Genomic DNA, 24210 nt, shown 5'->3' with positions numbered 1-24210 from the left:
TTTATCATATATCATAAAAAGTAAACATGATTGTAATATTGTACTGTTTGCTTTTGGGCTGTAATAATACATGGTTAGCATCACTGTCAATGTGTTTCTTGTGCTTAGTTGAATGTTTCACCAATAAATACATGACATTCTAGAGCAAGGACATATTTGGTTTGCGGGTAAGAACAATCTGTTTGAATATGCAACCAGAGGTGGTGGTGTTCACCATTGTAATTCAGTAGCATTTCTAATATCAGTCTATACAGCAGACACCGGGTGCCCTATTAGCTTTACACTTACAAATTAAAATAGTCAGAACACTGTTTTTGTATTTCCTTTCAATTGTTATATTATGTTTTTACATTATATTTGATAACTTTTCTAAGTTGTAAAACTGAAGGCTGGAAAACCTGTATTTTTGTATTGTCATATCTGGATATGAATGCACATTACTTTTCTTGAGAGAAAGCAGGTTACTTCAGGTTATTTTGTCAATATTCAATTACCTTCCCATAATTCATAATACACATTGTCCGTCCCAATTCTAAAAACATTGCTTTGCCTGAATTTTGTGTATTTTATCAATGTGATTCAATAGATACGATAGAATTTATTCTGAAAATATGTTATATACCGTAAAACATGTCTTTGTTGTAACTGCCCTGGAAAGGTAGTTAAGTTAGACGCATGACAGTAGATAGGAAAATACTGCAAGTATGTGTACCCATACACACACAATGTTGCCTTGATGTTGCATATACAGTTACAAGGACTACAAACTACATTTGTGTATCAAAGTTGAAAAAGGCTAACTCAATAAAATTTTTGCGAAATCTATTCAATATTAATGTTTTAAAGTCCTTAGTTAGGTTTGGTTAACACTTTCATTCAAAAAGTCAAATAGTTGAGCTAATATTTTGACTGCTTCCAAACCGTTCGCAGAGTTCTTAGGCCCAGTGGGGTTTGAAAATTATTTGATGATGCGCTCACACAGAACCAGGCTAGCTAGTACTGTATGTGTTTTTCAATTCTATGCCTGCTCTTTACATGGCTATTGTCGTTAGAACTGTCCTCATAAACATAAACATATATTTATATTATTGTCATCCCATATTGTCAGGAAGATTATATCAAACACATTCAGTGTATATACTGTACTGTGCATGATGAATATTCTCAAATGCAGTATGACATTTATAGTTTTTGGTAGTTTATTTGTATATTTTCAGCACATTCAGTCCTCTAAGAATATCTTCCATGTCCATGTTCATCCATGACCTTTGGACAGTGCCAATTTATAACATCCCGCTTAGTCATGTGACACCATTCCGTACCAGGAATGCCGTACCAGGACTGATAGTTTAGTGTAGAGAGTTCATCGCTAAATACAAAGTTTACACAATACAGGCATGACCACAGGAAGAAGACAAAGGGATAACAGAATCATAAAGATGGTTATGTATTTGATACAAATGCTCTGAAGGTTTACTTAGCGTGGTTCTCTTGGGCACGTTTTCGGCGTGCTCTGTTTTGGTTGTTTCGTACCACCTGGTTGATGCAGTAATCACTCTCCTGACCCACCTCCGTCAGGCGAATGTCACATTCCATGACCGTGGTGTTGTGAGACATCCCCTCCTCCAGCACTTTGCCTCCATCCTAAACACACAGCCAAGGGAAACAGAAATACATGTCCAACTGGCAATGTCATGTGTACCTCTGGCATGGAACAAGGGACTTGTTTATGCATCCTGGGGTCAAGAATCTCAGTACTGGTTACATGAGGACAATACAAACTTGACATGTCAGGGTACTCTACAATGTAGTGCTGTTTAAAATGTCAGATACAAAAGTTTCTATTTCAGTGTACCAAGGTCATGCAACATTAATGGGTCAGTTGCATGTGGCATTTTTGCTATGTGAGGGATGTTTTATCATCTGCAGTAAGTTCCACTCACAGGCATACAATGGACATCAAAAAGGTGAAGGAGAACAAGATCCAGAATAAGACCAATTCCAGAAGAAAAAAAACCTTCCTCAACTTTCCATTATTGTATGGATAATTGTTTGAAACAAACCTCGATGAACAATTGAAAAAGCAAATAGTCTTGGTTTCAGACCTTACTCTACATTTATTTACTTTGCCTTACTCACTCAACCTTACTTAGGTTTCAAGTGGACAACGGTTTGACCTTTACAGTGCTTGTGTCATCAGGAATGGTGAGGAGACAAGAAAATAACCAAGACACCAAACGTAGTGCATATGTGTTCCTCACAACACTCACCACACCCAGTCTGTTGCAGGAGAGATTGATGCTCTTGAGGGTCTTGTTGTGAACCAGGACCTGAGACAGGACTACAGCGGTGGGCTTGCTCATCTCGTTGCTCCCCAGGTGTAAGTGGAGCAGGGTGTGGTTCTTCAGCAGAGACTGGCCAATGGCCTGGCCTCCCTCGTTCCCCAGGCGGTTCAGACGCATGTTGAGGGACAGCAGGGTGGCGTTCTTGGACAAGGCGTGGGCTAGAGCCTGGGCGCCAGGGGCATGGATGCTGTTGTCATAGATGTCAAGCGTCTCCAGCTTGCTCTGGTTGATCAGTTTGCCAATTGCCCGAGCACCCCTGTCCCCTATCAGGTTGTGGGAGAGATTGAGCTCCTTCAGGGTGGGGTGGTCCAGAAGTTGGTTCACCAATATCCGACACTTTTCATCATCGACTTTACTTTGGTGGAGCCTCAGCACCTGTGTGACCAGTAGAGTATACTGGTTCAACAAAGTTTGGCATGTATTCACAGATATTTGTCAGGAGGAAAGACAAAATAGACAGGCTAACTCTTTTTGTTATCAGGAATTCAAATTTTGGTGTGTAATAGCAAATGCCCATGATGCTGTGGTGCAGCAGTTGTGTCAAACAAGGACTTCTGCCAAGGGTGGTATTGTACTTCCTAAAAGTAGAGCATGGAGGTCAACATCTAGAATACTGCTGTTTCACCTTGTCTGAAACAGAATCTGCTGTTTCACCTTGTCTGAAACAGAATCTTTGCAACTGATGCAAACAGAGGAAGTGTTGTCAAGTAGAAACATACTCCAGATAATTTGACTCCATCCTGTGTGGGAAAGAAGAGCTATGAAGGGCACCAGGCCAACACACAAAGTGAGTATTGATCAATACTCACCTTTAAGGTTTTACAGGACTTTAAGGCCTTGGAAAGAGACTCACAATCCCGGTAGGTGAACTCAAACAGGTTCCATTCGAAGTTCATGCCACAGCCTTTCACCCTGTAGACCAGGTTCAGCTCCTCTAAGTTTGTCAGCTTGTTCAGCAGGATACCAAAGTCGAAGTGGTCCATGGAAGGCCCATCCAAGCCCATGTCACTGGCTGAGTCTGAACTGTCATCTTCTTCTGACTTCTGGGGCTCCTTGATGGGGGGCAGCAACTGGGAGATATTCAGCCTCCTCACATAGGTCCTGCAGAGAGGGATCATGTTCAAGACCGTCTTTGGGTCCGTCGCATCTGGGATGAAAAGCTCTATGAGGTTCTCTAGGTGCCTCTCAAAGAACATTCGTTTCCAGCTTTGACTGTATTCGGAGACATCGCACAGGCCCCATCGCAGCGTGCAGCACCGCTTCCAATAGCCGTCATCGCTGATCAGGTTGGCCGTCACACACAGAGGCAGAGACGGCGACAGCCTCTCCAACACATAGTCTTTGTGACTAGGGAGAAGCTCTTCTAAAATGGGCTTGTCTGTGATATGGGGTTAAGAGGAAGATGAATAATTAAAAAACAACAACTAAGGGACAGTTTTAGTAATTGATTAGTTACGCCAATGAAACCCGTACCTTCAAAGTTTCTCACTATGTGTTGCAAACAGAGGTTTGATAAGAGGGGCACCACAGCCAGAGACCACTCAGGATCCTCTGCAATGATCCTACGCATTTTCCTGGGGTCTGCTGCCAAGTTGAGCTTTTCCACTGGTGGGTACATGCCAGGAGATTTCCCAATTTTTGCAGCCATGTCAGTGACTTTCTCTCCTTCCTTGTTACCTTTTTTGAATAACCTAAACGATATATATGTTATGAACCACCCATTCTGTCAGCCACTAACTAGATATAATTCTATGAATTTCAAACAAGCCAGTCCCTGGAGTCAATGGTACAGTATATAGAATTGTTAGCCTAGTTAAAGTGCATACTGTAACTACACAATAGATAGACATAGCTAGAGTATTATGCTAGCCAACTTGCTTGTACGGCAAACGCAGAGCCCAATATTCTGGGAAATAAAGTAATAACAATGCAATAACGTCAATATATATTCGTGGGAGACTAACCATCTGTTTTAGTCTGGTATAGTATTGTAACTCAGCCAAACTTGCCAATTTGAAAACGGGAGTGCTGTACGATACCTCGAGCACGTCTAGCTAACGTTGCCTTGCCAGAGTGGATTGTCACCATGGCAACCAACAAGACACGTAAACCTGCACCACAAGAAGGGTTACTCATCAACCCAAGAAGTATCTGCTAATCTCCATTGACAGTCCTACTTGCAAGAAGGCCTTCACCAATAATAAACGGATACAAAAAATATTATAATAAGTCTTCTTGATTAAATTGAGAATATACTATTGAGGGGTGAGGCATTTTGCTGATGTTTTGGTATTGAGATGTGTATTCATAGGCCTGTATTTATATACATACTGTATATATTGCATACCATATAACATATTATTATTTATTTTTAAATTGCCCATCCTCAAGCAGAGTTGAATTGCCATCCTTTCTCAGAGGTTTACAGTTTGTACATAAGCCTGTGCAAGAAAGAGTGTCGATCTGCCAACCTTTTAATCCGAGTTCAACTAGATGTGGTGCTTATTACAGTGTACAGAAATGAGAGAGAGGGTTTTAAACCAAGTCTACAATACACTGCATGCTATTGACATTAGAGTGTGTGTTGGCACACAGCGATTTGCCGTGATCATGCTGTGAGGACCATTTGGGTTCAATTCTGAGTGGAAAGATGGAAAGTCCTTTGGATACGACACATTTATAAAGGATCCATCCTAAAGAATCATACCATGGGACCAAATCTGTATATCAATGCTAAAACTCTCAAATGTGTTTCATCCATTCTAAAACTCTCAAAATGTCTCATTACTATATTTAATTATATATTGTATTTTTATTACATTTTTAACTATGACTCAGACAACAAAACTACAGTAACGAAAAAAGAATGTTCTCAATTCCTTCCCTGCAGGACATCATAGATGAAGTTATATGACTATTGCTAGAGAATCATTAGTCTCACAGATGTATACTGCATCTCAGTCTAGACAGAAAACTGCTAAATCAGCTTTAACCTCACAAAACCAAACAATTCTGCCACTTTCAGCCTAACAATGCAAGCTAAAGGGCTGCAGCTGACAGGAGTCGGTGCTTGTGGTGCTTATCATCAGCAGGAGTGGAGCTGCCATTGTTTAACACAGAAAAGAAAGAAAAGCCCCATGGTCTTCATTTCTGGCAACCCTCAAACAGGGTTTTTTGTACCTTTCCTGTGCATTTTGCCACAAACAGCAAGCTGCACTACGCTTCACAGAGAAGCCTAGTTTTATCAATGGCAATGGGTCTATATTGGCATGTTAGCTTGGCACAGTCACACCGCACTACTTCAACAACCCTGAGCTAAAAAACATCTGAGAGGATATAGAGCCGGCATTAAGTTCACTATTTTAGGGTGTTTATTACAACAGAAGAGAAATGATGGAAAAATGAAAGTGCTTCACATGATTATCCAGGCATCACAACATCCCTAGCATGTGAGGGATTTAGTTTACTGATGTAATGTGATGAACAGCCTTACTTTGTAACATAATTGGACACATGGGGGGGGGGGGGGATGTGCTTGTACACAGGGAGTGTCTGCTTGTGTGTGTGTAAGAACGAACAAGGAAACTGTTAGAGAAAGAGAGCAAGAGACACATGGGGGTTACTTGCTGACATTGTTCTTTTCATGACACATCATGGAGCTGGTTCCTGGAGGAGGCGGGAGGAGGAAATGTGGCTCTGACTGGGTCCCCGAGGCTGCCCATCACTGTCGCCCTGGTGTAATACAGCCTGACACACGCTTCCCTCGCACTCCGCCTCTAATGGACTGGCATGACATGGGCCATCCTCAGCACAGCACAGGAGGGGAGAGAGCCCTGAAAGTGCACTCTAGATGGGAGCCTAGTGAGGTTAATGTTGGCCTTTTCGGCATCTGCTTTGGCCTGGAACTGGAGATCTGCAAATCCCCAAACTTGCAAAGAGGCTTCCTAAACCAGTGAGATAATTAGTAATTCATCGAGATTATTGATCAAGATTGATATTTGAGCAGGTACAATTTTGTCATATGGATTCAAATATTATTTAATTATTAATTAGCTCTAATAGAGAACATAAAACTAGATTGAATAGATTAATTCACAAGATGAATTTACACATACAGAATAATTACATGTAAAAATTACTGTTCCATTGCTTAAATTCTTTTGAATTGAATGGTTATGTGGGGCTGATATCAAAGTTGAAATTGGAATTTGCTACAAAATCCTCTTTGCCATCAACCACAGCCTATAAAAATATCAACATTTCCAGAACTGCTGATGCCAGTTCATTTCCAGTTACACTACATGCTCAACCTCCATGCCATAGAGCACAGTAGGATATTGGCTGAAAGTTGAATACATTCTGTCTTCATACATAATTTCAGATTTAAAATGATTTTAGTGCCTTCAAAGACCACTTTCAGAAAAGTTTATAAGGAAATCACCCGGTATTTCTATACAGTGACAGGAATTTTTTCTGCAATATGAGATGCTGCGAAATGTGCCATCACACTTATATTTGGTGCTAAGCAACATGGCTGTATGCATGTGAAATTACCAAAGACTAAGAATGGAGGTGGCATTTTCAGACTGGTGAAGTTATAACAAAAGAGTGATACCTGATGCGTCAGAATGCATGGCCACTGTATACATTTTCGCTTAATCATTTTACCTCGCATACAGTGCTTTAAAAATTCATAAATGACAGTCCATTGCATAAATACATGGACATTACAGAAAATACTGTTTTTAATAGATAAAATAGTTAGCATATTATGCAGTTTTATAACTTGCCAATTATTACGAAACCACTAGAATGAAATATCCGACTACTCTTATAACATGAAATATAGGCAAGTACTGCCTCATAAAATAAGAGCTCTACTTGCACCACCTGGCATCTATTAAGAAGTAATCTTAAATAAAAAAGTTTGAAGCAGTAGATTTTCATCCTCAAATCTGATGGCATAAGAAACAATTTGTTGTTGTGAGATACATATACCAATTTCTAGTCAGTTTAACATGTCTGAAAGGATATTTGAAATTAGTGAAACATTTATTTAGTTTCATAGAACCCCCCCCCAAGAACACAAAAAGATAAACAGTAGTGCTACAGGTAAAAGACAATGACTGAATGTATCATAGAACAATGAGTGCATTGACTTCCTGACCAGAAAAGACTTCTCCATATGAACATCTCTGAAACATCAAATAAACAAATACACAAAACATTTGACAAATTTGTTTGAGTGTAACACAACATGTGTTACACCCAAAAGAAAAATGGGCTAGTATTCGTGAATGTCGCCGTCACTGCCAACGTCCTGGCTGGTGTTGGAGGGGCTGGAGCTCCAGAAGCTGCTCTCGTACATGCTGTCCATGGACAGGTGACTGACGATGCTGTTCCAGCTGCTGCTGCTGCTGCTGCTGCTGCTGGTGTCCTCATCGTGGATCACCACCACCTCCTCAGGCTTGGCTGCTAGAATGACAGCAGCAAACACTTTTTCCAGATAGTGGAGCAGAATTGTAATTGATTGTGAGTACAGCGACTGACATAAAAAATCTCCAGTTGATTCAATAAAAATGGCCTTGAGGACTTGTCACTTAACATAGCAAGACTTTTCTCGGATTTACGGCTTGTAATCGTGAAATGTGCTTTCCTTCAACGGTCAAAACTTCACAAGTTTCTCCTCATCTTAAACAGGTAACTCAAGACTTCTCTTCAAACGAACACCTAACCCCTTCTCCACTGACCTGTCCATGTGCATGAACGAGGGAGAGATGTATGGGGGGGAAATGTAAGCTCATCATACTACATGATTATGTGTATGACCAAGCCCCTAGTGTCGGCTGCGTCACATCTGACCAAGAAGACCAAATAGCTCATTGTGGACTTCAGGAGGACCAAAGGTGGCACACACCCCCCCCCCCTCCATCTGTCCAGCCAAAAGCTGTCAGCAGAGGGCCCGCAGCATCGTCAGGGACGGCTCCCATCCCAGACAGACTGTTTGCCCTCTTCCCCTCTGGGAGGCGCTACAGGGCCCTCCATTCCCAGACAAGCAAGTTCAAGAACAACTTCTTCCCTGTGGCTGTTACCCTGCTGAACTCTGCACCACAGTGATAGCCCCCCTAGTCACCCCCCCTCACACACATTCCTCCAGTCACCGTACTCCCCCCCCCTTCACCTTGGCCTGTATAGTCATAAGCACTGTTCTTATTTATACTATTTATATACATATCTTGCACACACACACACACACACACACACACACACACACACACACACACACACACACACACACACACACACACACACACACACACACACACACACACACACACACACACACACACATATATTCATTGTATATATCTTATTTATCTATCCACTTTTCTGCTTTTTGTTTAGCATTTCTGGTTAGATGCTAACGGCATTTTGTTGTCTGTACTCTGAGCAATGACAATCAAGTTGAATCTAATCTAATCTTCTTACTGTCTGGCCTAAGTAAAACTAGGTTTGTTTCCTAACTTTAGAGAAATACCATTACTGAAAGTCACTTTGGATAAAAGGGCTGCTAAATTACTAAAAGGTAGGCTGCAAGCTTGACAGCCTGAAGCAGTCAGACAAATAGTAGCCAAACTGCTTGACCAACATTTTAATTTCAAGTGGCTTGTGATGCTAGGAGATGACGCACCTCTCACCTTTCCTCTCGATAATGAGCTCCCGTCTCCTGTCCTTCATGTCGGGACTCAGGTTGTCCACCATGCGGTCTATGCAGTTGTCCAGAACCAGGGAGCGGGTCTGAGACAGGATAGCCTGCCGGCAGATGGGGCACTCATCCTTCCTCTTCCGCCACTCTCTGATGCAGTGGAGGCAGAAGCTGTGGGCGCAGTTCAGCGTGACGGACTGCAGAGAAAGGAAGGACAGCGTATGAAACAGGCGGCTGGGAGATCAAGAAAGTGCTTAATCATGGGGAGGAGAAAAGCCCTGTACTTGACAGGAACAGTGACATACCTCAATGAAAAGCTCAGAGCAAATAATGCACTGAAGTTCATTCTCCAGTACTTCAGTCATTTGTGTGACTACCTCCTCCCTTTGAGCTTTTGCTTTCTCTTTTTCTTCCTGGAAATAAAACACCAACACACTGTAGTTTATCATTCAATAACTGAATTTACAGGTTTATTTGAGCGCAAGCATTTCAGTCAGTAAATCTTCATGTTTTCTATTTTTGCGTTTATGCATACAATCACCATATCAAAATATCTTTGCAATGCGTTTCATAGAACAAACGTTCAAAATGTTGTATTTAGATACCCTCAAATCATGCAAAGAAAAGATGTAATAGAGTTGGATCAAGTCCCACAAAAACATACCTTGGTCACCTCCAGCTCTTTATCTTTGGCTAGGAGAACCTCTTCAAAGCCTTGTCGAGAAAGGGCAAGTTCTGCTATGACTTTTCTTTGCTGTGTAGATTTCAAACCGATACAATTATTTAAAAAAAGAGTATAAACTGATGTGATATTTATTTATCCACACTATTCTGTTAGGTAGTAAATGTATCAGGCCAATGAGAACCTTAGAAGCTGAACAACGATGTTGTGATTACCTCTTGTAAGGCGTCTTCCAATAGTTTTTTTAAGAGCTCTTCTTGCTGCTGTGTTTTTTGTACCTTAAAACAGAAGCAAGATACATTTCTTTTTAATATATATATGTTTTGGCATTGTCATGCTTTATTTGAGAGTTTTTAAGTGAAGTGTGACAGGAAAGACAGGGGAAGAGAAAAAGACATGCAGCAAAGGGCCAGATATGAACCCAGACCACTACAGAAAGGCCTCAGCCTTTAGGTATTAGCATGGTGTATTTATATTGTTCATTTGTACCGTTTGTCTATACTGCTTTGTACACAAGCTGAGATTAAAGTACCGTAATCAATTTTTCCCCTGAATAAAGATGAAGTGTTAGAGTAGTCAGACGCTCACCTCGAGGCGTCTCTCCGTTTCGCTGATGGACCTCTCTAACGTCTCCATCTTGTGCACTTGACCCCTCAGCACCTCCAGCTGGTTCTGCAGCTCCCTCACCTGCTCCCCTCTGTGGGGGTCATCCTGCTCCCCCTCCAGGGCCACCACCCGCCTCTCTGTGTCATCCATCCGCTCACGCAGAGCCAACACGTTCTGGCTGTACCTGGAACCAGAAATACAGACTCATTCTGTTCCATAAGTAACCGATGTGAATGGATTAAACTCACTCCTCGTATGTATAGAGGCCACCCGTGTATGGAGTCAAATTAGGGTCAATAATATTTTGCATCCGTAGAAATAGTTTTGCATCCGTAGAAAAAGATTTGACTCCGCAGAAATAGTTTTGCATCTGTAAAAAAAGTGTTGGTCAAAAATATTTCGCATAATACAACACTTTTTTACGAATGCAAAACAATTTCTACGGATGCAAAACTATGTCTATGAGTGCAAGCTTTGACCGTGTCAAAATCGGGCCAAAATGTTGGCCTATCAGCACGATGCTTGTTGATTAGCCAATCAGAATGCTGCCAACCGACCATCCAATAGGCCTTCATCACAGTCCGCAGCAGCAATGGACACACGAATGTTGACTACACGCTTCGATAACTTCCTCACACCAATGTTTGTAAGATTGTCAAAAATCTTTTTCCAACGAAAATCCAAACTTGAGAAGAGGTACTCTATGAAAACTACATCTGCAACTATAAAGGAAAGTTTAAATTTAACGTTTGGCTAGTTTAATACTGTAGATGGCTAACCTAGGGATGGTAGATGGTACCTAGAGGTCTCACCAAAGAAGCGTAATGAAATTCATAATGTAAAGAAATGCTAAAACACTAACAGGTAAAGATGCCTTTTTATTTTGATGTGATACTGTGTTGTAATATAGCCTAATACTGTTTTGTACAATAGTATCTGAGTTAGTAGACAGTCACAGTCAGGGCACAGTTTTACTTGTCCATGAAGTACACTGTTTGTGCAGATTACTGTACCTGTTAAGGATGGACAGGAGACAAAACTGTGTGTTAATTGGTGGTATGGTTGTAGCTTGTTAGACTGCAGTTGCAGTCTAACAAGTTGCAGTTGACTGCAGTTGCAGTCAGTTTAAGCAAATGTTAGTTTGTATTGTAGGCCTAATCATAAATTGTAGATATTGATGTACAGAATGTCTTTTGTTTATTTAGATTTCATTTGAAGCTGATGAGAACCTTCCTGTCATCAGCAACTTCTAATATTTCTGTGTGGCTGGGAAAGAGATATGCAACCATTTGGTTGCCTGTTTTTTCAGTGCAGTACCACCCATATATCCAACATAAGCTTTCTGCAAACTATCAGAACTCAGGTAAAGTTATTAATTTACAAAAGTCATGGTTTTGCATTTCATAACGTGCGTAGTAATGACATCCATTTTCTTTTTAACAGGGAATCCATCCTGAACCAGTTCAACGGTTTACTTGTAAAGAAACCGAAAACTGCTGGCAGAAGTGGTGTTAATTCTTTATAGGGCCTACGAAGATGATAACATTATTTCATATACAGTCAAGAGATTTTTCTCCCAAAATAGATGTCCTGATTACGTTTTCTTACCTCTCTACGTTAGTAGAGAACTAGTGGTGATGGTGATTTGTAAATTGGGTTTGTAATAGCTTTTTAAAGATTCTGCCTGTTTTTGGTCTTTTCTAAGGAATGGGTGTTAGTAGTATATTTTAATATTGTAGGCCTATATTAAAAATATGTATAATTGTAAACATTGTTTAAATAAAAGAAACATTTTAACATTGAACCTTTTAATAGTGAGTATTGAAACAGTGCAGTCACTATTTGTAGATAATTGTATTGAATCAGTTTTAAAGCACTCATTAAAACAATAATAATAAAATAAAGACATATTTACACATTTTGCATGTCTTATGTTCAGTTTAAAACTTTAATTTTAATACAAATACATTTACAAAATGCACAGTTTTACAGGTTTGTGTATTTATGTGTACAATTTAAACTATAAACTCAGTTCATTCTTGAAAGCAAATTTAGATAATTTAGGTAACTTATGATTGAGAATTATTTTTATGATCTCACAAACGTTGTTGGTGTGAGGAAGCTCTCGAAGCGATGTAGTCAACCTTCGTGTGTCAGACAATAGGTGCGTTCGACGTGGACTGCGGCTGCATGAAACGACCGGCGAGAGTAGCCGCTTGCAGTCGGGGAGGAGTTGAAAACGGCTCTGTAAAGTCGGACATTCCAGCTTCTCGTGGTTTGCTGCGTTGATGTCAGTCATGGCCAATCAAGCGCTGTTTGCTTACTTTACTTTATTTATAATTAAACTTAGTCTTTCCGTTTGTGAAGAGGCGGACTAAAACCCTTTCTTCAACACATTTTTTATTCAATTAAACAGTTTGGTCCGGATCTGAGTGTTGGCGAAACTGAAGGTGTCAGAATAATTACAAATCACGCGTCAAAGTTGTCGTGTGTGAGTCTGTCCAATCATGAAATAGCTTTGTCGTCATTAGAACCCGTGCAGTTGCTCGAGAAAATGCGCTCGGCTACACAGCCGGCAGTTCTCGAATCGATCTCACGGTACTTTGATGGCTACGTCACAGTGACCTAGCCTCTGCGCCGTCTCAAGTCGGACAAAAGGTATAACCAGAATTCACTGTTTCAAGGCAGCCGCCTGCAGCCGGCTGCAGCGCTGCATTAAGTAAGTCCATGTCGAACGCACCTTGTGATAAAGGCCTATTGGATGGTCGGCGGGCAGCATTCTGATTTGCTACTCAACAAGCATTGTGCTGATAGGCCAACATTTTGGCCCCATTTTGACACGGACAAAGTTTCGCACTCGTAGACATAGTTTTGCATCCGTAAAAAAGTGTTGTATTATGCCCCAAAATTTTGACCAACACTTTTTTTTAAAGATGCAAAACTATTTCTACAGATGAAAAATATTATTGACACTAAGAGGTCCTGAGTTCAAGTACCAGTGAGGGGAAAGATCGGGCGGACTGATGAGCAGCGCGATAATTCCCGTTACACATAAACATGCAACTGTGTAACATTTTAAGTTTACCAGGCTGAAAACACAATACGGTTCAAAGAAAAATTTGAATGAGTGTAGGATTATATTTACCTCTGCTGGCTGCTCAGATTACTGCTAGGAACACTGGGCATTCCTGGAGATGGGTGTCGTTCATCAGCATGTACACTGGGACCAGCCACGTCCCCTGGCTTGGGACCGGGTCTCTCTAGGTGCTCGTCTATGGGGCAGGGCTGGGCCAAGGACTTGTCAGAAGTGGAGTGACGGCAGAGCTTAGACTTTGATGAGGTAGAAGGTTCCAGGTCATCAGAATCAAATTTCCTCTTGTTTTTTTTTGATCTGTAGGCTGCACAAGCCCCTTCATTGAGTCCTTTAGCAAGGTGAGGTTTGATGTGTACAAAGGGCTGCCGGCCCAATGTGTATTCATACTCCACTGTAGTGCCAGAATTAAAAGGTACCCCTAATTTTATTGAGTCCCCTTGGAACAGGTGGTGAGGTCTCTCAGCAAGTATTCGCGTTCCATTAACCCACACTCCGTTAAGACTCTGGGGGGGGGGAAACAAATAATTTACCACTTGCTCACATAATGTCACAAAAGATTGCAACTCACACAATGTAAACTGTACCTTCTTGTCTGTCACAGTCCATTCCCCATCCTGCCTTTGCCTGAACAAACAATGAAATCTAGAAATCATCAGAGGGCAGCTTGCTGACACGAGCTGGTAAGTGACATTTAAGCCACGTCCAATGGTAACCTAGTGAGCCAAGACAAATTAAGGGACAATTATGCATATACATTTAAGACACTAACACGTCATTCCCCATATATTGACAATCCGTGTGTTTGCTTTGCTTACATGATTTATTTTCAAGTAGCCTAATGGTATCGGGTAATGGGAAGGTTGCCATAAGTCAATGTATGACTACAGCCTTTTAACTGTATAACCTAGCGAGTAACAATTTAGTATCTATTGAAATTATGTCATTAAAATATCCAAATATGTGAACCAGGTTGATATCATGGACTACATCATACAAGGGTGAAATTTGGCTATTTAGTTAGAAGAGGTGGCTAGATAGCTTCTTCTGCTATCTTGCTGCCTGCACGTCACATTCAAAATTAGCGCGGCTACACTGGGTAGTTTAGCTTGCGCGTTACCTCCGTGTTCCCTGGCAAATGAAGCCAATCCGAATCTTTTCCGACTCGAATCAAACACCATGTTTCTTCGTTGGATTTAACTTCTACTTTAGAAGAATGTGATGTTTCCGAACTGTCCATTTTGCACCATACTACAGAAACTTTGTTGACTGGCTAACTAGCTAGCATGTTAACCCAGACGTGTTTTGGTTTCTGTGAAATCTCTTCCTGGAAATGACGTATCTTCTGCTTGGTGCGAAATACCTCCTCGCGGTGTCATCATTACATTAATAGGTGCGTTCGACATGGACTGCGGCTGCATGAAACGACCGGCGAGAGTAGCCGCTTGCAGTTCGGGGAGGAGTTGAAAACGGCTCTGTAAAGTCGGACATTCCAGCTTCTCGTGGTTTGCTGCGTTGACGTCAGTCATGGCCGATCAAGTGCTGTTTGCTTACTTTACTTTATTTATAATTAAACTTAGTTTTTCCGTTACTGAAGAAGCGGACTAAAACCCTTTCTTCAACACATTTTTAATTCAATGAAACAGTTTGGTCCAGACTTGAGCGTTGGCGAAACTGAAGGTGTCAGAATAATTACAAAACACGCGTCAAAGTTGTCGTGTGTGAGTCTGGCCAATCATGAAATAGCTGTGTCGTCATTAGAACCCTTACAGTTGCTCTTGAGAAAATGCGCTCGGCTACACAGCCGGCAGTTCTCGAATCGATCTCACGGTACTTTGATGGCTACGTCACAGTGACCTAGCCTCGGCGCCGTCTCAAGTCGGACCAGAATTCACTGTCTCAAGTCAGCCGCCTGCAGCCGGCTATGGCAAGCCTTTTTAACATTTAAAAGCTAAGTTTGACTATCCGGAATTAACATTGTAGATATCAACAACGTCTTTCTGACTAGTCGTAATTACATTTTGGATAGTTGGAATTGTCATTCAAGATATCTGTAACGTAATTGTGACTAGTCGAAACTACAGTTAGAGATATCTGTAATTCAGTTTTGACTAGGCAAAACTGAATTACAGATATCTGCAATGACGTCATTGGAAACGACATTCAACTCGTCACACATCTTAAATGACAATTGCGGATATCTGTAATTCAGTTTTGACTAGACAGAATGAAAGTTAAAGATATCTCAAACGTCATTATGACTAGTGCAAATTATTGTGCATGACGTTGCTCTATTTTAGATATCCATAAATACGTAATTCCCCCTCCCCGCCATAATCAAAGTGAATGGATAAACGAGCAGTCATGGCGTTGGCTGTAATCGAAAAAACCACCAGAAAATGGCATGACCACCTAACCCTAACCCTAACCCTAATTAAAAGTTAACAGGTGCTCCGCCTAAAGTGGGATGCGGGCCTAACAATGATTTGCATACACATACAGATATCTGCAACGTCATTTCGCCTAGTCAAAACTCTAATTCAAGATATCTGTAATTACATTTTGACTAGGCAGAATGAAAGTTACAGATATCTCAAATTTCAGATATCTCTAATCAAAATTAATTTCAAGATATCTATAACTTGATAATAGATATCTACAATTAAATTATGACTATCCCTAACTGCAGTTAAAGATATCTACAACGTCATTTTGACTAGTCATAATTCCAGTTACAGATATCTACAACGTAATTTCGCCTAGTCAAAACTTAATTTAAGATATCTCAAAATGAACATGTAGATATCTTGAATTGAGGTGAATTAAAGATATCTTGAACTGGAGTTATGACTAGTCAGAATCAAATTGTAGATATCTCAAACTGGAATTACAGATATCTACAATTCAGTTGCGGATATCCGTAATTCACATAGTGGATATCCGCAACTGAATTGTAGATATCTGTAATGATAAACCCCATACAAATGAATGTCAAAAGTGACGTCATTTGTCCTAGGAAGAATGTCTTTGTGGATATCTGAAATGACAATTATGGATAGGAAGAATGTAATTGCGGATATCTGAAATGTTCTTTTTGACTAGGCAAAACTGAATTACAGATATCTGCAACACATATCCAGTCTAGCTGTTAAATGTTAAAAAGGCTTGCCATAGCCGGCTGCATGAAGTCAGTTCATGTCGAATATTGTTTTCACGTGACGTCACGTGAGGGCAAAAAGGATTTCCGCTGCCCGCCACCCATTATAAAGCCATACATTTGCTTTGAGTCTGTTACTTTTGTGTTGACAAAATGCCGGATATTTGTCGTTCTATCGGATGCAGTAATCGAAGAGGAAACAAGCCTGGGCTGTGTTTCTTTAGAATTTCGTCCGATAAAGAAAACCCAGAGATCAGGAGATTGTGGATTTGTGCCATTAAACCTATGTTACCTCTGTCTCCGGGGAGGGCAAACAATGCCAGCCGTCCAAATATAGGCTACACGTATTTGCAGCTAACACTTCATCAAACTCAAGTAAAGTTAAACACAAGAATATACAGGTATATTAATTATGGTATTTTATGCCATAAAACACATCTTTATGTAATCGGTTTGACATAGTTTGTTGTGTATCGAGGCGACCAACTGCAGCGGTCGTCGTGAGTTCAAGTTAGCTAGTTAGCTAAATAGTTGGGTTGTTGTGTTAGACACAACTAAACTCAAAATGCATTTGGAATTACATTATTTGGAAATCCCTTTACACCGATATTCAACTGAATGTAAAACAAAGACAATGTGTGAGGCTTGACTAAAACAATGACTAAATGTGTTACGACTGATTGGTTTTTCATACTCATTTGATCCTTAGTTTTTAAACGTTTTTTACAGCATCCCAACTTTTTTGGAAATGACGTTGTAATAAGTAAAGATTAAAGGAAAAGTTGACTTTCCGTTTGAATAGTTAGCTGTTGTTTAAGAGAGAGAGGGGTTAGCTAGTTTACAGTAATGATATCACAGTCATCACATATATAAAAACCTTGCGGTTTTTAGGGGCAGAAATACGGCAGCGGTTGCTGTATATGGATCGCAAGTGCCCAACACTTGCAGTTTGTGTCCATATCTTGCCTTTTCTTTAACTAAGAGGTGATCCCAAAAAACGTGGGAAGTAAATTTGCCGGCTTGTGCTGCCTCTCAACGGTGTGAGCCGCTATGCCAGCAGCTTTCTGCCCTCCAGGTCACCGCGGATGTCACGTGACTGAAAACTATGAATAGAGCTATGTTAAACTCCTTCTCCAATCTGCAGATTGATAATACAACCAGAACTCAATTAAACGTAGTCTTTCCGTTAGTGAAGAGGCGGACCAAAACCCTTTCTTCAACAAATATTTAATTCAATTAAACAGTTTGGTCCGGATTTGAGCATTGGCGAAACTGAAGAAACAAATACAAAACACGCGTCAAAGTTGTAGTGTGTGAGTCTGGCCAATCATGAAATATCTGTGTCGTCATTAGAACACATGCAGTTGCTCTTAGGTAGGTGCGTTCGACTTCATGCAGCGCCAGCGTCGCCTGCAGCCGCCTGCAGCTCGCCTGACTTGAAGCAGGCAATGGCATTCACAGCTTCAAGTCAGCCGGCGCTGCATGAACTCGAACACAGCTCTTGAGAAAATGCGCAAAAAAAAAATAAGGAGAAAATGCGCTCGGCTACACAACCGGCTGTTCTCGAATCGATCTTACGGTACTTTCATGGATACGTCACATTAGGTGTGTTCGACTTCATGCAGCGCTTGCGCCGCCTACAGTTGGCTGCCGCTGGCTGACTTGAAGCAGTGAATGACATTGGCTGCTTCAGGTCAGCCGGCTGCAGACGGCTGTCGGCGCCGCCGGCGCTGCATGAAGTCGAATGCACTTAATGACTTAGCCTAGTCGCCGTCTCGAGTCGGACAAAAAGTCTAACAATAATTCACCGCTTCAAGTCAGCCGGCTGCGGCGCTGCATGAAGTCGAACACACCTTTTGAATTAGAGCTCCGGGAGGTAACGTCACGCAATCCCAGCATGCACCGGTCTTCGCCATTTTTGCAGGAAAGTGGAGAGCCAAGTGGAGCGCCAGAGTGTACATATACTTACATACATATTATACATAGTTTAATTTGCTGCCTATTTCAATAAACGTTGATTCAACATGTTGGATAGCTGCTGTGCGCCGGGGTGCCTGAACCATCGGGGAAAAGATAAAGGGAGAGCATTTTATAGGATTCCTAAGATCCAGACAACCAGAGAGAAGAACCCTACCTATAATTCCTGACAACCACCTCATGGCTTCAACTGAGGATCATTCAGTCTCTTGGAATGACTTATCTGTAATAAAAATGTAATGGCATTTTTGTGATGAAAGGTGCACTGATACTGTACTTTGAAGAACATTGCTAACGCTAGCTAGCTATACAAGTTATAAAACTGACTGCATTAACGTTAGCTACACATAGCAATTAGCCGGTAGACTTCAAAGCTGAATATTCATCATTAATCCAGCTGATTGCGTCCATTTATATCCCTCCAGGCTTTTGTAGGCTTTCAAAGACTCCAGTAGGACGAATGAAAGTTGATCGAGAGTTGTAAATATCTGGATACAGAAGGTCAGGGAAGCCTTCCGTTTCACTCGTAAAGGTCGTAAAAAAAGCTCCGGGAGCATTATATGGATCACTAATGTTTAATCGATAAAGTTTTGCTTTATAGCTGCCTATGTCTTTTGAATTAAAGTGCGCAGTGAACTCGGACAGGTTGAAATCCGTGCTGGCGCTGTTCATTTTAGCCTATACTTTCCTGCCAAAATGGCGACGTAAACAGTAAAGTCACGTGACGTCCGACACATTTCAGTGCACTGGTTCGTGCAAGTTCTAATGTGAAAACAATTAAATTCGCAACCATGACGTTCGTCAGCGATAAAGTAAGGAAACAGCGCTTGATCGGCCATGACTGACGTCAACGCAGCAAACCACGAGAAGCAGGAATGTGCAACTTTAGGAGGCATTTTTAACTCCTCTCCGACTGCAAGCGGCAACTCTCGCCGGTCGTTTCATGCAGCCGCAGTCGATCACGAACGCACCTATTGTGGGTTCACTTCACTGTGAGGCGGGACTTCCTATCCAAACTGGCCAGAAGTTGAGGTACCAGAAGTGCTTGGTCACAGTATATCGCCGGTTTATCTGAAAGCTTCTAGGCAGCTCAGCTACCTGGTCTGGAATATTACGATGCGGCGGGGAACGTAGGATCTTAACGGCGATGCTAACCTGAAGACGCCGCCTTAAAGTCGAGTGAAAATGTCTGATGTAAATAAGACTATCCAGAAATGGCACGCGAGCTTTAGGAAAGGAACCGACTTTGATTCGTGGGGACAATTAGTGGAGGCAATTGATGAGTATCAAATGTAAGTTTCAGCAAGTTACATGTAGGCTACATGAACATCTGCAATACTGAGTGGTTTTGATTGCTATAGAAAGACTATGTCTATTCTAACAGCGCCGTTTGTCTGCTGCTATTATGATTAGACGTCGAAATGCAGAGAACTGAGAATCATTAGTTTCCCCCGAAAGTCATTAGCCTCACCTCCGCAGCAAAGACAATGTAAGACAACTATTTTCTTGTTGGATACATTGTTACAAAGGTAGTCAACTTTCACTTGTCACAACGTTGCGTTAGTCTTTAGCTAATTATTAATTGCGTCGTTAATTAAGAAAGCCATACTAAATTATTACTTAAATCACAGGTCAACTGCTGGGTTGATCACATTTGGTTAATTTGGAATGTGATCATCACTGAAATAGAAATAACAGAAATAATTTGCCACACCCTCATTGTTATGGGAGTGGCTTGCTTCCATTTATGTCTGAACTGACTGAAGACAGTTGAATTTAATAAATGAAAACAGCATCTCATGATACCTCAAGAAATGAAAATGATTATTGATTATTTGGAAAGGGGCAATGTTTTGAATATGGTGACTTTTAGAGCACTGCACCACTTCTATTTGCCCACTAGGTGTAGAGAAACCAACAGGTTTCACTTCTATTCATCACTTCGATTCATCTCCCAATGTTGTTTGTTAAGTTATCTGTTAAATGACTAAATCAATGACTAAATGTAATACATTTAGCAAAAACTCCTCTCTGCTATTAATGTATTTAATTATGTTTTTATTTAATAAGACTTGCGAGACAGTTGCAAAAAGAAGTCCAGTCTACAAATTCATCAAACTTCACAGAAGACCAAAAGGTACCCCTATTTTTCACTCCTATATTTGGGTTCTGACTTGCAGGACAATTATACATGAGCTGAAAGTCTTATAAAGGCTTACATTATGTTGTGAGTAGTTCTGACAGTCTGCATATTCATTGTAAATTATCTCCAGAAAACATTAGGAAAATTTGCAACATGCCTGGAGATGAGAAGTGCAGCCTTACAGGTTTGTATTTTTCCTGATAGAAGGTTATTGTAGAAATGCATGCCAAATGAATGTTCCCTGTCTGGACCTCTATTTGTTTAACAGCATCTAATTTGAGCCAAAAATAAATGTGTATACCTTTTGATAAATCACCCTAATTTGTGCCTTCAATCATGCAATTAAAATGGTATAGTTTCCCACTATACTCTTTAATTAATAGAAGAAGTGTGATACTTGTGATAAATAGCAAAGGCCCTATAAGTCTTTTATCTCTTTTTATCTTACTATATGTGATAATGCAAACATGAGACGGGCTGGGTCAGGGTTGCCAGGGTGATTTTGTAAATCTTGTAGTAATCTATTCCTCTGAAAATCCCCAAGAGGGTAATTTACCAAATAATTGTTGGTGTCTTGCTCTTTTAGTGCACACAGTCACAGGAGGACTTCAAATTGGAAGATCTGAAGAAACTGGAACCTAGTATGTACAGTTTGGAATCCATGTTAATACTGTGCATTGTAAGTTGGGTGTTCTGGATTGTATTTTAACGGCATATTCATTCCTTTTACCAACAGTTATAATAAATATCTTGACATACAACAAAGATTTCCCTTATGATGTGCAGCCAGTACCCTTGAGGTAAATTTCATTGACCCACATGGATTAATGTTGTATGTTCCTGAGACCGTGATGTAAGAATGGAAAGGTGGAAAACAGGATCCTGATGAAGGGAGTCTATCTATCCATCCTTCCAGGAAAATCCTTGCTCCTGGGGAGGAAGAGAACCTGGAGTTGGAGGAAGAGGAAGATGCTGCAACTGGTATGGGATATCCAGAAGCCTTTACCTCCAGAGTCCCAGGTATGTTTTGAGTCTTTTTTGTCATGGTTGTCGGCGTGTTGCTGTTTCATGGACTTTGCTTTAATCAGTTGTCTACTGTTTCTCTCTTGGGGCTGTGCATGGCTTCGTCACTGTCACCTGCTCTGCCTGCTCCATACACAGCTTTGCAAGGTATGGCTCTGTTGAGAAATGTCTGGAGGTGTGCTTCAAATGCATTCTGACCCTATGAAAACTGAACAATGTACAATACCTGTATGTAACAAATGACATGAAATGGTTTGAACTAGTATTTTTTGTGTATGGCAGCAATAGTATTATAACAGACAATGTATCTATCACCATCTATGTACTATATCAGTAAGAAATCTTGTGTTTCCTTCCAGGTACATTGTTGCCCCGGTTACCCTCAGAGCCTGGGATGACACTACTCACACTTAAAATAGAGAAGATTGGATTGAAAGATGCTGGACAATGCATTGATCCTTACATGACAGTTCGTGTTAAAGGTATGTGATCCAACACTGTGGTGTGACATACTGTACACAAGTAGGGCTACATTTATGGATAAATCCGCAGTTTGGTTTGCTGAACTTTTCTACACACCAGCATGAATCCATTTGTCCCTTTTCCCAACAGATTTGAATGGCATTGATTTGAACCCAGTGCAGGATACACCAGTAGCCACCCGAAAAGAGGACACTTACATTCACTTCAGTGTGGATATAGAGATCCAGAGACATCTGGAGAGACTACCTAAAGGTAATTTGATATACGATATATTTCCGTAATAATTGAACTTGCTGTAAATTGTATTTTGGGTGAAATATCCATTTTATATGACAATTTGAACTGTTGCTCTAGGGGCAGCTATTTTCTTTGAATTCAAGCACTACAAACCCAAGAAAAGGTTTACCAGCACAAAATGTTTTGCCTTTATGGAAATGGATGAGATCAAACCTGGTCCCATTGTAATCGAACTGTAAGTTATCACAATCGAGAACTATCTGTACATCTATAAGCGTGTTTAGAATTAGGCTCACACCTTTATTGGATCAGTGGGTGATGTTGATATTGTTTTGGGACGTCAGGTACAAGAAGCCCACTGACTTCAAGAGGAAGAAGCTCAACCTCCTGACAAAGAAACCACTCTATCTCCACCTCCATCAGACTTTGCACAAAGAATAAACCAAGAGCATGGAAAGAACCTTGAAGCTCTTTTTCAACCATATTCTACTTTAAATCATCAGCTCAGTTTGATATACCACCTCCACTCAAGTCAGCAATACTAAAACCCTGGTCAAAAGGCCTCTTAACTCTGTGACAGTATGGTGTAAAAAAGGTAAAATAACTAATGTTGTTGAAGACATCTGGTCACAGGATGAAGGTGGGAGACACAACAGGCAACCCAGCAGAGGAAAAACAAACTACAAACCAGCTACATCTGCAGTCTTCCTCTGCTCTCTTCTTGCAGGGGCAGAGCCTCGGGTTAAAGAGCCATGTTCGTTTTTTCATCGGTGGTGCAGTAGAAGGGCCCAACGCTTCTCTGATGTTAAAAATGTTAAGATGTCAGTATGTTGTAAAGAACTTTTGAGGTGAAAAAAATGAGAGGCTGCATGGAACTTGAATAGGTTGAATTCTACTTTTCTTTCAATGTTGTTCCCATGACCCAACCCCCTGGTCAGCCTTTCTGCCGTCTCCTATTTCTATTAAAATTCATTTTTAGATTTTATTTTTGTAATGTCTAAATATCAAACTGTAAATGAATCTACTAAATATACACAAATCGGTGCATTTAGTAATGTGTGGCCTGAGAGCTGTATGCCAGACTGAGGATTTATACAGGACTGTTTTTAAAGAGTAACGAAACTCGCCAATTTGAGACTTATTCTCCCCATTACGTTTTCCAAAACAATGCCTTCAGAGGAAGATGCACATTATGTTAATAATGCTAGCTAGCCTGTTCAAAACAAAACGATGGAGTGCAATTGAGAGTTCTTTGAGATAAAATGCGACGTTTGCAACTGAAAGGTCATATGATGTTGAGGACTTCAAGCCAAGCTCCCCTTTTATTTATGGCCGTGGCTCAATCAGTCCAGAGTACTGCATAAGACTGTCTTCAAGTTTTTAACCACTAAGGGGAAAGATAGGATGTACCACCATAAATGACAAAATAATAACACACAAAATAACTTTAAAGGGGTCACAGAATGATTTTTTGAGGTATTTCACAATGTTCCTTAAGGTCTCCGAATAGGGTATGTAACATTGGTTGTGCTGAAAATGGCCCGGGTGCTGTTCTATGCGCCCTAATGCACCCTGTGAAATAGCCCTAGAATAAAACAAGAGGTTTTCTCCCTTTTATGGTATGCTCATGAATAGATGAGCTGCGCGCTGATTGGTTGGTTTACAACGAACAAATCTGCGGAGCAAAGACGCAACATAGCCAAACATGCATCGTGAATTGTAGATTTACATGACAACACAGGTTATTTTTTCGAATGAAA

General features: G+C 40.8%; 3 protein-coding genes across 7 annotated transcripts; 1 reads left to right on the top strand and 2 right to left on the bottom strand.

Moving 5' to 3' along the window:
- Positions 1–1433: 1433 nt before the first annotated feature.
- On the bottom strand, positions 1434–4423 carry tcte1 (t-complex-associated-testis-expressed 1). Its single transcript, XM_062468363.1, has 5 exons — positions 4310–4423; positions 3819–4036; positions 3155–3723; positions 2271–2720; positions 1434–1644 (listed from the first exon to the last, which is right to left on the bottom strand). Exons 2-5 carry the CDS (start codon positions 3991–3993, stop codon positions 1474–1476), a joined length of 1365 nt encoding a protein of 454 aa, XP_062324347.1. The 5' UTR covers positions 3994–4036; positions 4310–4423; the 3' UTR covers positions 1434–1473.
- A 2332-nt stretch (positions 4424–6755) lies between these two features.
- rnf8 (ring finger protein 8, E3 ubiquitin protein ligase) lies at positions 6756–14778 on the bottom strand. Of its 4 annotated transcripts, none has more exons than XM_062468323.1 (9): positions 14551–14778; positions 14018–14146; positions 13485–13936; positions 10322–10523; positions 9949–10011; positions 9716–9805; positions 9357–9464; positions 9044–9248; positions 6756–7820 (listed from the first exon to the last, which is right to left on the bottom strand). In XM_062468323.1, exons 1-9 carry the CDS (start codon positions 14668–14670, stop codon positions 7630–7632), a joined length of 1560 nt encoding a protein of 519 aa, XP_062324307.1. In that variant the 5' UTR covers positions 14671–14778; the 3' UTR covers positions 6756–7629. The 4 variants fall into 4 exon arrangements, with proteins under 4 accessions (XP_062324307.1, XP_062324308.1, XP_062324309.1 ...); XM_062468324.1 differs by having other exon boundaries at positions 6756–7817; XM_062468325.1 differs by having other exon boundaries at positions 7672–7820; positions 9037–9248.
- A 4763-nt stretch (positions 14779–19541) lies between these two features.
- aida (axin interactor, dorsalization associated) lies at positions 19542–23902 on the top strand. 2 transcript variants are annotated; one of them, XM_062468311.1, is made up of 11 exons: positions 19542–19856; positions 20635–20701; positions 20838–20891; positions 21294–21348; positions 21444–21507; positions 21624–21727; positions 21869–21877; positions 22090–22212; positions 22343–22465; positions 22568–22685; positions 22795–23902. In XM_062468311.1, the coding sequence occupies exons 1-11, from the start codon at positions 19750–19752 to the stop codon at positions 22889–22891; spliced, it is 921 nt and encodes a 306-aa protein (XP_062324295.1). In that variant the 5' UTR covers positions 19542–19749; the 3' UTR covers positions 22892–23902. The 2 variants fall into 2 exon arrangements, with proteins under 2 accessions (XP_062324295.1, XP_062324296.1); XM_062468312.1 differs by lacking the exon at positions 21869–21877 and having other exon boundaries at positions 19544–19856.
- The last annotated feature ends 308 nt before the right edge of the window (positions 23903–24210 follow it).

The sequence above is a fragment of the Osmerus eperlanus genome, chromosome 8, assembly GCF_963692335.1.
Source record: "Osmerus eperlanus chromosome 8, fOsmEpe2.1, whole genome shotgun sequence".
NCBI classification, from domain to species: domain Eukaryota; kingdom Metazoa; phylum Chordata; class Actinopteri; order Osmeriformes; family Osmeridae; genus Osmerus; species Osmerus eperlanus.
The sequence above is the reverse complement of the archived record's forward strand: the minus strand, read 5'-3'. Positions and strand labels throughout refer to the sequence as shown.